Consider the following 18,649-nt stretch of genomic DNA (forward strand, 5'->3'; position numbering starts at 1 on the left):
TACGACTAAATAACTTACCCCCGATCAATTTTGCAATCATCGCACAAACAAGTTATTGGAGCGTCCGTACAGATATCACCGTCCATACGACATCGTCAGTAATTAGTGGCAGACATGCTTTCGCTTTGTCAACTGAAGAAAAATAACTCACATATACATTTCCTGACGTTGTTGCTTTATTGAAGTCTTTGATGAAACGTACTACATAACAAATTCAAATCTACCTAAACGATATAGAGTAGAAGAATGCTCACGTCGCCAACGTCCATAACGAGTATCAGGTATCAGTACGTTTGAAAAGCATATATGATCATTCTTGCTGCAGTTAAGGAGGTCTGGCCACCCTAGAAACGGCATCGAATTTAGAATAGTAGTCGGTGCAATCTGTGACAATATATATATTTATTAACGGTATGTACGTGTGCTCCTAGGTATGGTGAAATGGTACTGCATACCCCCGATACGTTACTAATTACAGATTACAGTTACTGATTTGGGAATTACCGGGTTTAATATCAAAAGTACTGTTTCCTAAGTTGCGCCCTCTCGCGGCAAAGCGCTTCTGTGACAGTAAATGTGTGACATGAATGACATCATATCATTCAAGTTTTGAATAATATTTTGAGGACTATTTGTTATATTCCCACTAGTGACGAACGACTAAAAAATAAGCTGTCTACTTTAACCACACTACATATATCAACGTCATTCAGGCGTCACTTGAGCGCTTCGTCGCTTGAGGGCGCAATTCATAGCACAAAGGTATCGTCTCTCCCGTTGAAAACAATAACAAAATAAACTCCTGTCAAGTCAACAATCTGATTTTCTTTGTAACCTTCGTGACAGCGGTAATCTATTTCCCTTATTGTTGAATGGTCACTGAAGAAAGAAAATATTGGGTTTTTTCTTCAAATTAGATTGTGATATACCATAAATTAAGTGATTGAGTAAAACAATATAGGCACACTCTTTTAATTATCAGTACGTACCATAAATTGCTTTGCGCATGCGCATTTGTTTGACTAATGTTTATTTCATCAAACAACCCATATTGTACGTGTGATAACAAATAGTACGTATAATTTACGATGAATCACAATCTTGTGTAAGGAAATGAATTGCCCATGAATAGTGTTTCATATTGTAAATATTTAATTTTTACATAAAGTTATGCATATTCAATTAAAAAAAGATTTTTTTGCAGATTGTATACGTAATCCTATTCGGTTATATTTGTCCTAACGAAAATTCACATAACCCGGCGTAAAATCCACCCTATAGTGTAGACTCTCTTGCTTTGTTCATGGAGGTCTTTTACCTTCATGCTTTGTTCTACAAATACGACTAGTAAATGTAACCGGAGCCATCTTCGTCCTCGATAGTGTCGTCAAACAATTCATCTAAACAAAGAAATATTTAAAATATTCAATAACAGTAACAGTAATTGCGTAACAAATTAATAGAGGTATCCATATATGAATGGATAGTAATAAACAGTCATCCATGTAAGAGCAGATGGTTTTGGGTAGCAGTGAATAATGGTGTAACACAGTAATGTATCCATGTATGAATGGATAGTAATAAACAGTTATCCATGTAAGAGCGGATGGTTTTGGGTAGCAGTAAGTAATGGTGTAACACAGTAATGTATCCATGTATGAATGGATAGTAATAAACAGTTATCCATGTAAGAGCATATGGTTTTGGGTAGCAGTAAGTAATGGTGTAACACAGTAATGTATCCATGTATAAATGTATCGTAATAAACAGTTATCCATGTAAGAGCGAATGGTTTTTGGTAGCAGTAAGTAATGGTGTAACACAGTAATGTATCCATGTATGAATGGATAGTAATAAACAGTTATCCATGTAAGAGCGGATGGTTTTGGGTAGCAGTAAGTAATGGTGTAACACAGTAATGTATCCATGTATGAATGTATAGTAATAAACAGTTATCCATGTAAGAGCGGATGGTTTTGGGTAGCAGTAAGTAATGGTGTAACACAGTAATGTATCCATGTATGAATGGATGGATAGTAATAAACAGTTATCCATGTAAGAGCGGATGGTTTTGGGTAGCAGTAAGTAATGGTGTAACACAGTAATGTATCCGTGTATGAATGGATAGTAATAAACAGTTATCCATGTAAGATCGGATGGTTTTGGGTAGCAGTAAGTAATGGTGTAACACAGCAATGTATCCATGTATGAATGGATAGTAATAAACAGTTATCCATGTAAGAGCGGATGGTTTTGGGTAGCAGTAAGTAATGGTGTAACACAGTAATGTATCTATGTATGAATGGATAGTAATAAACAGTTATCCATGTAAGAGTGGATGGTTTTGGGTAGCAGTAAGTAATGGTGTAACACAATAATGTATCCATGTATGAATGGATAGTAATAAACAGTTATCCATGTAAGAGCGCATGGTTTTGGGTAGCAGTAAGTAATGGTGTAACACAGTAATGTATCCATATATGAATGGACAGTAATAAACAGTTATCCATGTAAGAGCGGATGGTTTTGGGTAGCAGTAAGTAATGGTGTAACACAGTAATGTATCCATATATGAATGGATAGTAATAAACAGTTATCCATGTAAGAGCGAATGGTTTTGGGTAGCAGTAAGTAATGGTGTAACACAGTAATGTATCCGTGTATGAATGGATGGATAGTAATAAACAGTTATCCATGTAAAAGCGGATGGTTTTGGGTAGCAGTAAGTAATGGTGTAACACAGTAATGTATCCGTGTATGAATGGATAGTAATAAACAGTTATCCATGTAAGATCGGATGGTTTTGGGTAGCAGTAAGTAATGGTGTAACACAGCAATGTATCCATGTATGAATGGATAGTAATAAACAGTTATCCATGTAAGAGCGAATGGTTTTGGGTAGCAGTAAGTAATGGTGTAACACAGTAATGTATCTATGTATGAATGGATAGTAATAAACAGTTATCCATGTAAGAGTGGATGGTTTTGGGTAGCAGTAAGTAATGGTGTAACACAATAATGTATCCATGTATGAATGGATAGTAATAAACAGTTATCCATGTAAGAGCGCATGGTTTTGGGTAGCAGTAAGTAATGGTGTAACACAGTAATGTATCCATATATGAATGGACAGTAATAAACAGTTATCCATGTAAGAGCGGATGGTTTTGGGTAGCAGTAAGTAATGGTGTAACACAGTAATGTATCCATATATGAATGGATAGTAATAAACAGTTATCCATGTAAGAGTGGATGGTTTTGGGTAGCAGTAAGTAATGGTGTAACACAGTAATGCATCCGTGTATGAATGGATAGTAATAAACAGTTATCCATGTAAGAGCGGATGGTTTTGGGTAGCAGTAAGTAATGGTGTAACACAGTAATGTATCCGTGTATGAATGGATAGTAATAAACAGTTATCCATGTAAGAGTGGATGGTTTTGGGTAGCAGTAAGTAATGGTGTAACACAGTAATGTATCCATGTATGAATGGATAGTAATAAACAGTTATCCATGTAAGAGTGGATGGTTTTGGGTAGCAGTAAGTAATGGTGTAACACAGTAATGTATCCATGTATGAATGGATAGTAATAAACAGTTATCCATGTAAGAGCGGATGGTTTTTGGTAGCAGTAAGTAATGGTGTAACACAGTAATGTATCCATATATGAATGGATAGTAATAAACAGTTATCCATGTAAGAGCGGATGGTTTTGGGTAGCAGTAAGTAATGGTGTAACACAGTAATGTATCCGTGTATGAATGAATAGTAATAAACAGTTATCCATGTAAGAGCGAATGGTTTTGGGTAGCAGTAAGTAATGGTGTAACACAGTAATGTATCCATATATGAATGGATAGTAATAAACAGTTATCCATGTAAGAGCAGATGGTTTTGGGTAGCAGTAAGTAATGGTGTAACACAGTAATGTATCCGTGTATGAATGGATAGTAATAAACAGTTATCCATGTAAGAGCGGATGGTTTTTGGTAGCAGTAAGTAATGGTGTAACACAGTAGTGTATCCATGTATGAATGGATAGTAATAAACAGTTATCCATAAAAGAGCAGATGGTTTTGGGTAGCAGTAAGTAATGGTGTAACACAGTAATGTATCCATGTATGAATGTATAGTAATAAACAGTTATCCATGTAAGAGCGGATGGTTTTGGGTAAGAGTAAGTAATGGTGTAACACAGTAATGTATCCATGTATGAATGGATAGTAATAAACAGTTATCCATGTAAGAGCGGATGGTTTTGGGTAGCAGTAAGTAATGGTGTAACACAGTAATGTATCCATGTATAAATGGATAGTAATAAACAGTTATCCATGTAAGAGCGGATGGTTTTTGGTAGCAGTAAGTAATGGTGTAACACAGTAATGTATCCATGTATGAATGGATGGATAGTAATAAACAGTTATCCATGTAAGAGCGGATGGTTTTGGGTAGCAGTAAGTAATGGTGTAACACAGTAATGTATCTGTGTATGAATGGATAGTAGTAAACAGTTATCCATGTAAGAGCGGATGGTTTTGGGTAGCAGTAAGTAATGGTGTAACACAGCAATGTACCCATGTATGAATGGATAGTAATAAACAGTTATCCATGTAAGAGCGGATGGATTTGGGTAGCAGTAAGTAATGGTGTAACACAGTAATGTATCTATGTATGAATGGATAGTAATAAACAGTTATCCATGTAAGAGCAGATGGTTTTGGGTAGCAGTAAGTAATGGTGTAACACAGTAATGTATCCGTGTATGAATGAATAGTAATAAACAGTTATCCATGTAAGAGCGAATGGTTTTGGGTAGCAGTAAGTAATGGTGTAACACAGTAATGTATCCATATATGAATGGATAGTAATAAACAGTTATCCATGTAAGAGCAGATGGTTTTGGGTAGCAGTAAGTAATGGTGTAACACAGTAATGTATCCGTGTATGAATGGATAGTGATAAACAGTTATCCATGCAAGAGCGGATGGTTTTTGGTAGCAGTAAGTAATGGTGTAACACAGTAGTGTATCCATGTATGAATGGATAGTAATAAACAGTTATCCATGTAAGAGCAGATGGTTTTGGGTAGCAGTAAGTAATGGTGTAACACAGTAATGTATCCATGTATGAATGTATAGTAATAAACAGTTATCCATGTAAGAGCGGATGGTTTTGGGTAGCAGTAAGTAATGGTGTAACACAGTAATGTATCCGTGTATGAATGGATAGTAATAAACAGTTATCCATGTAAGATCGGATGGTTTTGGGTAGCAGTAAGTAATGGTGTAACACAGCAATGTATCCATGTATGAATGGATAGTAATAAACAGTTATCCATGTAAGAGCGAATGGTTTTGGGTAGCAGTAAGTAATGGTGTAACACAGTAATGTATCTATGTATGAATGGATAGTAATAAACAGTTATCCATGTAAGAGTGGATGGTTTTGGGTAGCAGTAAGTAATGGTGTAACACAATAATGTATCCATGTATGAATGGATAGTAATAAACAGTTATCCATGTAAGAGCGCATGGTTTTGGGTAGCAGTAAGTAATGGTGTAACACAGTAATGTATCCATATATGAATGGACAGTAATAAACAGTTATCCATGTAAGAGCGGATGGTTTTGGGTAGCAGTAAGTAATGGTGTAACACAGTAATGTATCCATATATGAATGGATAGTAATAAACAGTTATCCATGTAAGAGCGGATGGTTTTGGGTAGCAGTAAGTAATGGTGTAACACAGTAATGCATCCGTGTATGAATGGATAGTAATAAACAGTTATCCATGTAAGAGCGGATGGTTTTGGGTAGCAGTAAGTAATGGTGTAACACAGTAATGTATCCGTGTATGAATGGATAGTAATAAACAGTTATCCATGTAAGAGTGGATGGTTTTGGGTAGCAGTAAGTAATGGTGTAACACAGTAATGTATCCATGTATGAATGGATAGTAATAAACAGTTATCCATGTAAGAGTGGATGGTTTTGGGTAGCAGTAAGTAATGGTGTAACACAGTAATGTATCCATGTATGAATGGATAGTAATAAACAGTTATCCATGTAAGAGCGGATGGTTTTTGGTAGCAGTAAGTAATGGTGTAACACAGTAATGTATCCATATATGAATGGATATTAATAAACAGTTATCCATGTAAGAGCGGATGGTTTTGGGTAGCAGTAAGTAATGGTGTAACACAGTAATGTATCCGTGTATGAATGAATAGTAATAAACAGTTATCCATGTAAGAGCGAATGGTTTTGGGTAGCAGTAAGTAATGGTGTAACACAGTAATGTATCCATATATGAATGGATAGTAATAAACAGTTATCCATGTAAGAGCAGATGGTTTTGGGTAGCAGTAAGTAATGGTGTAACACAGTAATGTATCCGTGTATGAATGGATAGTAATAAACAGTTATCCATGTAAGAGCGGATGGTTTTTGGTAGCAGTAAGTAATGGTGTAACACAGTAGTGTATCCATGTATGAATGGATAGTAATAAACAGTTATCCATAAAAGAGCAGATGGTTTTGGGTAGCAGTAAGTAATGGTGTAACACAGTAATGTATCCATGTATGAATGTATAGTAATAAACAGTTATCCATGTAAGAGCGGATGGTTTTGGGTAACAGTAAGTAATGGTGTAACACAGTAATGTATCCATGTATGAATGGATAGTAATAAACAGTTATCCATGTAAGAGCGGATGGTTTTGGGTAGCAGTAAGTAATGGTGTAACACAGTAATGTATCCATGTATAAATGGATAGTAATAAACAGTTATCCATGTAAGAGCGGATGGTTTTTGGTAGCAGTAAGTAATGGTGTAACACAGTAATGTATCCATGTATGAATGGATGGATAGTAATAAACAGTTATCCATGTAAGAGCGGATGGTTTTGGGTAGCAGTAAGTAATGGTGTAACACAGTAATGTATCTGTGTATGAATGGATAGTAGTAAACAGTTATCCATGTAAGAGCGGATGGTTTTGGGTAGCAGTAAGTAATGGTGTAACACAGCAATGTACCCATGTATGAATGGATAGTAATAAACAGTTATCCATGTAAGAGCGGATGGATTTGGGTAGCAGTAAGTAATGGTGTAACACAGTAATGTATCTATGTATGAATGGATAGTAATAAACAGTTATCCATGTAAGAGCGCATGGTTTTGGGTAGCAGTAAGTAATGGTGTAACACAGTAATGTATCCGTGTATGAATGAATAGTAATAAACAGTTATCCATGTAAGAGCGAATGGTTTTGGATAGCAGTAAGTAATGGTGTAACACAGTAATGTATCCATATATGAATGGATAGTAATAAACAGTTATCCATGTAAGAGCAGATGGTTTTGGGTAGCAGTAAGTAATGGTGTAACACAGTAATGTATCCGTGTATGAATGGATAGTGATAAACAGTTATCCATGCAAGAGCGGATGGTTTTTGGTAGCAGTAAGTAATGGTGTAACACAGTAGTGTATCCATGTATGAATGGATAGTAATAAACAGTTATCCATGTAAGAGCAGATGGTTTTGGGTAGCAGTAAGTAATGGTGTAACACAGTAATGTATCCATGTATGAATGTATAGTAATAAACAGTTATCCATGTAAGAGCGGATGGTTTTGGGTAACAGTAAGTAATGGTGTAACACAGTAATGTATCCATGTATGAATGGATAGTAATAAACAGTTATCCATGTAAGAGCGGATGGTTTTGGGTAGCAGTAAGTAATGGTGTAACACAGTAATGTATCCATGTATGAATGGATAGTAATAAACAGTTATCCATGTAAGAGCAGATGGTTTTGGGTAGCAGTAAGTAATGGTGTAACACAGTAATGTATCCATGTATGAATGGATAGTAATAAACAGTTATCCATGTAAGAGCGGATGGTTTTGGGTAGCAGTAAGTAATGGTGTAACACATTAATGTATCCATGTATGAATGGATGGTTTTGGGTAGCAGTAAGTAATGGTGTAACACAGTAATGTATCCATGTATGAACGGTTGATATTGTGTGACAACTAATACTGTCTGTTTATCACGAACACTCACCACAAGGGGGCTCTCCTCTCACACGTGTGTTTTCGTATTCAACTCCGTATTGATCAACACACCAGCAAAATCCTGTTCCGCCGTGACATTGCGCCGTTGAATAGTAACCGTTTTCGTCACAAGTCGGAACGAAAGCACCTATTAATTAAAGATGTGAGTAAATGTCATTCGTGATGAAATTGTCACATCAAGCAATTTACATATCACCATGATTCCTTATTTAAATCACTTTTTTCCTTCTCATATATGCACTAACTTGTCCATTCTACCATATTGTGTGACCACACTGACCTGGCCAAGTAAGAAGTTTATTTGCTTCAATCCGACGTATTGCAAATTGTGTATACAGTCGCCGGTACGATGTGCTCGAAGTTTTTTTATTTAAATAAAAACAGAAAAAATACCACAACCAAACCAAACACAGATTAAATTTTCCGAAACCATTGTAAAGCGTAGAAAATTCTATTCGATGTAACATACCTGCTAAAGGCCTGATCTCCCCTAATACCATCATGGTAGGTACGTCGTCCATTGCCTGGAAGCAAGGTGGTCTCACAGCTGTCAACAAGTAACATACAAATTATTATTATTACACGATACATAGTGAAATCTGTAGTATGGAATTATATCAGTAATTATCCAAATACTACAAGTATTTATTTTAACGTGATATACGTTTTAAATATTTGCAAGTGTTTAATATTAGGTATGCAATGTGTTCTATTTTTTCTACATTTCCATATGGTTTTCAGTCAAAGAGCTTCACAACCAATGCGTTTACAATTATAGACTACTGCGAGACTCACGTGGTGTTTTTGTCAGTCACACAATCTGTCTCCCAAAAACATTAGTTTCAGTATCAAACATATGGGTATGAAAAACGCCTAGCAACAAAAAGAATATATTTCCTACCTTCTTCAGCATGGAAACAGTTACACCATTCGTCTCCAGTGATTTTCCAGTCCCGGTTTTGATCGCATTCATCTAGGAAGGTTCTCATGCATACTTCGTACTCGTCGTTGTACATGTCGTAGTATTCCTTGGAAGACAGCACAAGATCTCTGTCAACGTCAAGTGTGTTAAACATCCAGGCAGTTGACTCTTTGCATTTAGGGAGCACCTCAACATCTGTTAAAGTCAAGAGACATTCAAGATAGTGACGCATGTTCGTTGATTTGCCCTATGAGGGCTGGTACCAGTTATGAGAGACAACTTAGTCGGACAGGAATTTCAAAAATTGATTCTAAAACTGCGATCCGTTATTCGACTTTAATTCGAATAATGAATATTCAATGCATGACAATGCCGTGTCTCCTATGCAAGTTATTTGCTATATTTACCAGGTACGGGCATCTCCTTGTGTGGATGTTTCTTATAAAGGTCCTCTTCTTCTGCTTGTAACAATCTAAACCATTCCATCAACCGTCTTGGAAGTTCAGACAATTCCGAATCAGTGCACTCACTTGGCACCCAAGCTTGCTCTGGGGGGAAATTAAATACATTTGGAAGATGTATTGCTGCTACTTATGTTAATTAGTTCAAAGGGGGATTTGAATGAGTTTCTTCCCTGTGAGCAATTACAGATAAATACCTTCTTCATTATATTACTTTCCCTGGGCTAATCAACATTATGTTATAGCAGCGCAATACAGTCTCAATTTAATTAGATGTTTCTTCGCGAATTGAACTAAAAACTCCCTCATAAATCTGAATAAACAAAGACATGCACGAGCTACTGTTACAGGTCACGTGCACACTGTGACGTTAACCACTCACCATCTGCCACGTCATATGCAGTTTGTTCCAGTTCAGGGAGATCGACCGCATTTCCTGCTGGCAGTTCATCGGACTGAATTAGAGTTTCTTTGACCAGTTTCTTAGGCTGAAATAAATACCGCATAAATGAACATTTCTTTGCTAGCAACTGTATTTGTTTTCAAATGTTAACGCGTTAGGCATTGTACTTGCCAGACAACAACAATCCGGGTACTTCTTTAAGAAAAATATTTTTGTCAATTTTATCGGTGAGGGAAAACTGCGACTGTCCGAGAACTGACGCAGAGAGACTATTTCTTGTCCGATGTAGTTAGCCAACCGTCGTTTTATTTAATTTGGTTGCCGGTGACACCACTTCTACCTACGTTCGATTTTAAATTAACACTGATGATGATGTAATAAGTATCGAATATTGAAATAACTTACTTCCTGGACGTAGTCATTGTAAAAGCCAGGTTGGATTTCTTCTGTAATTAAAACATAGTGCATGTATTAGTGGCGAGCGTCCGAGTCCCCTGATAAAACTAATTGTATATTGGTGTAAGATATCTCATCTAACAAATAATTAGTAATTATTAATGCAATGGATATATACTTAAAGGAATTGAGTCCCGAGCGACGATAACATCACACATACAAAACGCAAAGGCTCATGGGTAGACGCTCGTTTGTAAACAATGACACGGTATGGCCATCTGACGCATGCGTAGGTGACGACTCCCCCGCTTTAATGAATTACAACTGTACTACATTCCATTAAAGGTCGGCGGTCGTAGGGCAGACAACTGCCGTCCTTTAATATTTGTTATTCCTAAATAAATACGCAATAGATATAACTCATCGCGGTCAACATTGAAGACGACGACATATTAGTACAATCCCCCAAAACTTCTGCTCCTTGCTTATTCGAAACAAACAATAAAACAACAAGTTACTGAATCGCCGATTCTTCCAAATTTTACAGACACGTAAAGTATCGGAATATCCACGTGACGTCATCTCAAGCATATAACGACCGCCCTCTGTTATCGTGTTTAACTTAATCTTTCGTTTGAATACCGTCAAGTGGTGTGCATGGACAAGGACCGTCACACATCCAGGCAATTTTCTTTCCCGTCTTGCATGCTTTCCTTTCCAGATGACAGACATCGTGGTAGGTTTTCCCATCGGTACCACACACGTGATATGACTCGGTATCTGGGCATCGTTGACAAGACTCCTCATCGTACTTCTTCTCGTGTAGTTTGTACCTGAAGTTATAAGATAAAATCTATATTAACTTTTATTAATTGATAAACAACGTGGAATAAAACATTCCGATTCCGTACATTTCACTTTACCTGTTTTTTTGTCATAATACATGAAATTTGTTGTATGTGCTTAATTACCCCCCCCCCCCACACACACATTGAATTAAAAGTGTTCTTTACCTCCTTTCTATAGCGCGTCTACTCATGCACGTGGCTGTATCGTCTTCCAAAACAAAGCACAGTTTACCGTTACCACACTTCAAATCGTCACATGGATCTGCATATGAAATCAAACGTTTTAAAATGTAATTGTTATGTTGCTATTAAAGTGACCTAACATATTACACTGTGTTCGCTCTTTTCGTCGTCGCATTGCGTCACACTCCACATGGGTCTAATGCGACGTATACAACGCATGTAAACACCTTGTTTGTTTACAAGAAATCCGAACACGCGATGCACACATACATTGCTCTTAAAGGCCGGCAGACGTCGTGCCGCGTCATGTTCGATATGGGACTCATAGCGACGTATACAACGCGTGTAAAATACATTGTTTATTTACATGAAATTCGAACACGCGTTGCGCGACGACCACTAAACGGCAATATAAGTAATAAACAGAGCTAGCTTGTCTTCTTGAGTATGCTGTTCTGTGGAAACATGCAGTGAAATGCGCAACGCATGCGCACTGATCCTAATCGTGCACGTGCAAACATAGTACACCTAACGCACGCAGGTAACTCACCATAAACCTTGTCGTATGTCTTCTTGGGCTGAATATCTTCCCATTCTTTTTTGACTAGAGAATCACTCTCCGACTATAAAGATGAAAAAAGGGGAAGAGTTGGATCAGATAATATTCTTTTTATATACGTACAATATTAATGCATTGTAGTAGGTCACATAAAATCATCACTGTGAAATATTTTGCTAAAACCAGAATTATAAAATATATTCTATAGTGTTGATTTCATACTGACAATGTATGTTTTAACCAATCAGAATGTGCGAAATGTCCACGTTGTTGAATAATGATTGATTAAAACAGAACTTATTGTGTGTACATGTTATATAATAGTTTTAATGATTGGATCGGAGTTATAACTCAACAAGTCATTGTTAATGACATAGTCCCCGTTGGGATTAGGGGAAATGTTATTCATGTCAAAAATAAAGAAATATGCATCAAAAGCATAGTTAGTAACTGAGAGTGAATAATTGGCTGGTCTAGTATCAACAGTAATTAGATGTATTAAATGAAATATATAGTCAGAAATTAAACAGGGATGCTATTCATGCATATTTGTATCCAAACTGATTTTTTTTGTCCAGGCTCATGTGCAGAGATATAGAAGTATGGTCAAAAAGCAAGATTGCAGGCAGTCAACCATCTTTGACCCGATTGTGAAACAAATTGTCATGGACATGTATCCTAATATGTATAATTTGAAGAAAAAAACATGTCAACAATACATTTTGCCAGTTAGTCATGATGGTCATGTATCGCAACATGTGTAAATGTTTGTATCAAATTTGAAAGAAAACCAACAAATCCTGTCCAAGATACTACATTTTCAAAAAAACAGAAGATGGATGCCAGTCGGCCATCTTAGATCTGATCATGGAACAAACTGACATGAACATGTACTCCTATATGCATGGTGTATGTGTCAAACGTGAATAAAAATGGTCCACAAGCTTTGAAGATATAGTAGTATGGTCAAAAAGCAAGATGGCAGTCAGTCCGCCATCTTTGATCCGATTGCAAAACGAATCGTCATATACATGTATCCTAACATGTATAATGTATTTACCAAATTTGAACAAAAAATATGCATAAGATACCACATTTTCAAAAAACAAAATGGCTGTCAGTCAGTCATCTTTGATTGAATCAGTTAACCACTGCATGTGCACATGTCCCAGATAAAGTATTATGCACATGCAAAGAATGAAAAGAGTTGGTCCACACTGTTTTGAAACATGACTCCAGACGGACGGACGAATACCGAATTATAATCCCCCGTTACGAACTTCGTTAGACTATGGTTCCCAACAAAAAAATACCAGTGATGCAAAACCGGGTGGCCTTATATTGGTCAACATACATGCCACAGTGGTTGCACTGACACGAAAGTGCACTTAAATTACACAAAAGACTTCATTTCCTTTGAGATCCTTGACAACAAACTAATTCATCGGCCTCAAAGGGAAAGACCATCCCCGGCGCCGTTTACAATACTGTAGAAAGCGTACTGTTCAAAGGAATGCGGTTGAATACATTAACACTCTTGGTAAATATCAGAGGTTTTTGTTTTCATTGCTCGTAAATGTCAATGTCACGTGATGTGTTTGACCGAGTAGGTCACCAGATCCACCATTTCTGTTGATCCTCGTTCGTATGTGGCCGTGTTATATTCATTTTTGTAAGACTTGGTGAGTAAATATTTTATTTTAATTAAAGCCCTGGCAATAATGTAGTTCTTTGGTGCCAATTTGGGTGGCAACTATGAACAGATTGTAATACGTGCAAATTTAATACAAGTACATCATCAAATTCGACATTTTATTTTGGTGTCAATCCAATAATAATCACTAAAATAATACTTCTATAATTTATCTATCACAGGACTCATACATATGTTTGATATGAAACATGTGGTGATTGTCCGCCTCGTCGTGCACAAACTGTGAACGCGCCTGATTTGTTGATGTAGTCGTATAATATATAACCAGCTCCTTGCAACCGGAGAGCGATTCTTTGTCTAAAATTACACAACACATTCTTTCGACGTCAAAGTTGACGTATGTGTCCCGGGGCATTGGCGGATTTAGATGGGGGCTGAGGGGGCCGCGGCCCCCACTACTTTTAACAACCAACAGGGCTTCGCGCCATCGGCGCTCGCGAACTTGGCCTTAGGCCAACGTATCGCCCCCCCCCCCCTATTCCAGAATCCTAGATCCGCCCCTGCAGGGTGCACATTATTCAGTTGTTCAACTTGTAGTGGTCCCTAAGTCAGTGATTATAATCACTCGTTACGTTTTGATAAAGTGGCGTTTATCCAAACTGTCAAAGGAAACTGTGTTTATTTACTCGCTGCCGACCTGCTTTCAAGACCAGGACAACCCAATCATAACTCATAGTACAGACGTCATAACATGAGTACTCCGTCTACCCCCATAGATAAGCCACGATTCAGAAATGTAGCTATAGAATGTAAAGCCACCGATTCTTGAACGACTGAATCCGGATATTATGAATACACCCATTACAGTGTATGCAATTTAATGCAACTGAGTACGTACATACCGTACCGTTAGTGTAATTTTGAATGAGTATCAAATACGACGTTAGCTACGTTATCGATCTGTCCACTCTGCTTGCCCAGGGCGTTGCCAATATATTTTCGAACTTACCACTGGTCTCAGAAGTGCTTTCCATTCGCCCGACTTCTTATATTCCTTTGGGGTTCTGTTGGGTCTCGCCTCTACCGCCACAAGTACAAGTATTAACACCGCTGCCAATCGCATCATGGTTAACTTTAGGAAAGTTTGTTGAAACTGCTTGAACAAATCTCAGACTATCATGCGAGAGATGTCTGTTTTTGTTTTCTGAAGGTTGATTTATTTTGAGGTGATTTGCACACAATGGTCCGACTCTGCGCTGATTGGTTGAGAAAGTGGTAAACAAGTCAATTTAACCGAGGTCAAGTAACACGATATTCCGCTGATGGTATTTAAGTCGGTAGTCACAGTCTCGCACATGCGCACATTATCAATTCTTGGGTACCTCGGTCGGTCACAATAACTGACCTTCTGAATGTGTGTTTGGGAGACCTTAGAAATGCTAAGTTATATGGGTAAACTCGTTATATGCGTTCGCTTAATGCATGGATGTACTTAGTACATCCATGGTATGATACACCTTTCCAGTTTTGATATTTAAATTAAAAACACATCTCTTATACCATTTTAAGTATTGTCGGTAGACCATATATATTTGGCCAAATGCTAACGTCTGTGCAGTAAGAAACCTACATCACAGCCCATAGAGAGACTGTGCCTACATCAAGAATTAGCCCCCTTGTTGAAGGTCAAACTATGACCTTAGAGATCAAGCCGTAGGGATGACAAAACTAGAATAGTTACCAATACGTGCGTGTTAGTATGTATATTTCATTAAATCGAATATTACCAGTCAGTATCCATGGAATTACGAAACAACACTTCTATGAAAGTGCATGTGACATTGTTTCGTCGTGTGGCGTTGCTTTAAACTTGTCATGACAGAAAATATAAATGTGTATTAGTTTAGCGACCTTGTTTAATGTAGCTTGTTGTGGTCAAATTTACCGGGACCACTAGTACCTTCCATGCCGAGACCCAATATAGTCACGTGTTGACTGAAGTGTCCAGTTTCACTTTCCCTAACGCATTTCGAAGACTATGCAGAGATTAAAATATAAGGGGTGGACCGTTAGAAACGGGGGGTAGGATTTTAAAAAAGTACAAAGGAAAAAAAAATCTGCACGCTAATTTCTTAGGGAAAATATAACATAAAAATCATCATTGAAAAAAAATAGCACAAACTAAGCGAAGGGAAATACACTCTCTGCCATCGACCCCAGAGTTTGAAAACAACATTAACAAAGAATAGTATAATGTTATGATGTGTCCGAAAGATACTTACAAAGCTTACATTTACGTAGAATGAGATACTGTAGTTGCCCGTCCCTCTCATTCTAAGGTCTATGAGCAAACGACCCGTGTGTTAAAACGTGTTTCATGTCAAAACGTATGCTGGCTTCAAATAATTTAAAGAAATACACACTAAACACACATATACAATAAATACTGTAAATGCATTAATTATTCACTAGCTTTTAATTTCGCTATTTTTGCTGATAAGTAAAATCCGCTAAAATAAATCCACTTGAATGTGTGAAACAATTATAAAACTCATTGTTCACTTGACGAATTCGTGAGTGAAATTAAACCCCAGTGATTATGTACAAAACAGTTAAATGTAATGGTTTTACAGTAGGTATGAAACACGGACTGTGTCGTGTATGTAAAACCAAATCAACAGAATACACTTGATCACATTGCGTGACAACTAATAGTATGGCAAAGACAGAAACAAGAGGAGGTCAACAGAAGGTCAAGTATCTCTTATAACAATTATACTTTCAAACAAACATTATTTATAACACTTTAAACCCCTGCTGCTAACACCTGCTGATGTCACTGCCTATTGTTCCAGTGGCGCTCGAGGAGAGTATGTTCTCGTTTAAAATCTAGAAACCGGCAGATTTGGCATGTTGACAATCCAGTACACAGTTGTGACCAACGGAAGAAGCCCCGTATGCCCAGATTTTAGCAACAATGCCAGTGATTAATTTTTCAACACAATACCAAAAGGAAGTTATAAAATATGGTTAGTCATCTTTAGTCAACCTTTGGGGCATAATGAAGGTCTAATGAGGGTCACGTAATGACTGTAGCAAGAAAAAAAGTTATGAGATATTGTACATTCATCTAGCATTTTAGGCGCCTACAATTCAAGTGGCTTTTTGACCATATCAATCATGTAAAGTTATTTTGACGCATGCGTAAACACTATTGCATTCATGGCTGGGTTTTGGACATTGTACGGAACTGAAACTTTTGTAAAACAATGCCGTGACATTTTAAAGTACATGTACTTCCCCTTTTTATTATGCGAGTTCTGCTTTTATGAATAAATAAAAATTCTGGTTTCAATCGTTAGTAATGACTTATCAATACAAGTTGAATACGGTTATATATCATATATTCATACAAATAAATAAGTAAATAAATAAATAAATAAATAAATAAATAAATAAATAAATAAATAAATAAATAAATAAATAAATAAATAAATAAATAAATAAATAAATAAATAAATAAATAAATAAATAAATAAATAAATAAATAAATAAATAAATAAAGTTTCTTTTTAACGCTTTAGAAACAATTCAATTATGGTAATACAACTTGAACAGTCTATCAGTGTCTTTGCTAGACTGACATGTAGGCGTGAGTGGCGCCCTCGCCGGCCGTACGGCATTACATCTCACCTCACTGTGTTGGGTTTTGAGCACCGCGGAGGGCGCTAGGTCTTTGCGGGGTTGTTGATTATCACAACTTTACCTTACTTTTCTCACAAATTGATATTAATGGCATCGGATCTGAGCACCCTAGCAAGATATACTTAGCAATTATAATGTGCACATTAACGCGCTCCCGCACTGTTAAACTTTCTGCAGTTTCTAAAGTTGTCATTTGTTCAGTTAATCTATCAAGCGCCACCACAGGTAGGTTACGATTATTACGTTAGCAGCTGAGGTCAGTACGTAAGTTGTCATGACGACGGGTGATAGGCATATTTATAGACTAATGGTTCAATCTGAAGCATGTATGTATGATTACTATAAGCACTGTGGGAAATCCCCGGCGTCAGCGCACAGTGGTAGGCATTCTGGATTGAATCACTGGAGTAACTAATTAACACAAACATTTATATACAAAATTGTGACCATGAATTCATGTTTCGTGGCGTAAATATTTGCCCCCTCCTTCCAACATAAGGTATTGTCTATTATCTCCTCTGGCATCGAAGTGTTCTCAAAAGTTCAGTAGGGAAACCTCAATGTATAACACATATATACTCCTTAACGTTCATGATATGGTTCTAATATTTTCAAATCATCAAGTTTACCACAATCTGTCATCTCTTTATAAGCTGATACCCTTAAATATCACAAATAATGCCTAGAATAAAATTGTTAACAAATGAACATTGGTTTACTTAATACTCAAAAGTACCCCAAAACGGTTTGATCATTGAAATGCACAAAATAATTGTTGATCTGAACTTCAGACATATTAGGTACCCTGGCTCCCCCTGTCCTATTGTCAGCATGTTGAGCAATTCAATTTTAATAATAGATAAACAATTGCCATTGTCACCAGGAGACGTGATTAAACTACCCACTGTTACCGTTGTAGAAGTATATGTGCAACTTGACGCAATATCAATGTTAGTTATTAAAATTGTTCCCATGAAATATATTTCCCGTTATGAAAAATAAATCTTGATTTGTGAATATTCGAAATAAACGTTGGATCCAAATGATGGTGCTACTTGTTGAAAAAATAGTTTAAGGTAACATTAATATATACAAGATCGAGTATATATCGGTCTGACTGACTGAGATTGCATAAATTATCACTATTTACCCGAGTTTGAATAAATCGAAACTACAAGTATATGTTCTGCAGCTTGCGCGGTTAGAGTCAGTTGATCACCAGTAAGGGTATTTCCAATCACGAGGTTATCTTAATATGTAAGCTCCCCTAGCTACCTGTCAGTTTGAGTGAAATAAAAAATAAATACAGATATCTAGCCAGAAACATTGTATATTTATTCATAGAATAATGACGCCCATGTCAAATAAATTAATGTAACATTTGCTAAAATCCAAACGTTCTAACATTAAATTGGAAAAACGTATTAATCAAGGCTAAGC

General features: G+C 36.7%; 1 protein-coding gene across 1 annotated transcript; it reads right to left on the reverse strand.

The window, feature by feature from the left end:
• Positions 1–1,129: 1,129 nt before the first annotated feature.
• Positions 1,130–14,742, reverse strand: LOC100376106 (testican-1-like). Its single transcript, XM_085493543.1, has 11 exons — positions 14,514–14,742; positions 11,842–11,914; positions 11,274–11,370; positions 10,903–11,093; positions 10,270–10,310; positions 9,844–9,949; positions 9,408–9,548; positions 8,980–9,195; positions 8,548–8,625; positions 8,068–8,205; positions 1,130–1,400 (listed from the first exon to the last, which is right to left on the reverse strand). Exons 1-11 carry the CDS (start codon positions 14,628–14,630, stop codon positions 1,345–1,347), a joined length of 1,254 nt encoding a protein of 417 aa, XP_085349669.1. The 5' UTR covers positions 14,631–14,742; the 3' UTR covers positions 1,130–1,344.
• Between the last annotated feature and the right edge of the window lie 3,907 nt (positions 14,743–18,649).

Source organism: Saccoglossus kowalevskii, chromosome 19 (assembly GCF_978046115.1).
Source record: "Saccoglossus kowalevskii chromosome 19, keSacKowa6.1, whole genome shotgun sequence".
NCBI classification, from domain to species: domain Eukaryota; kingdom Metazoa; phylum Hemichordata; class Enteropneusta; family Harrimaniidae; genus Saccoglossus; species Saccoglossus kowalevskii.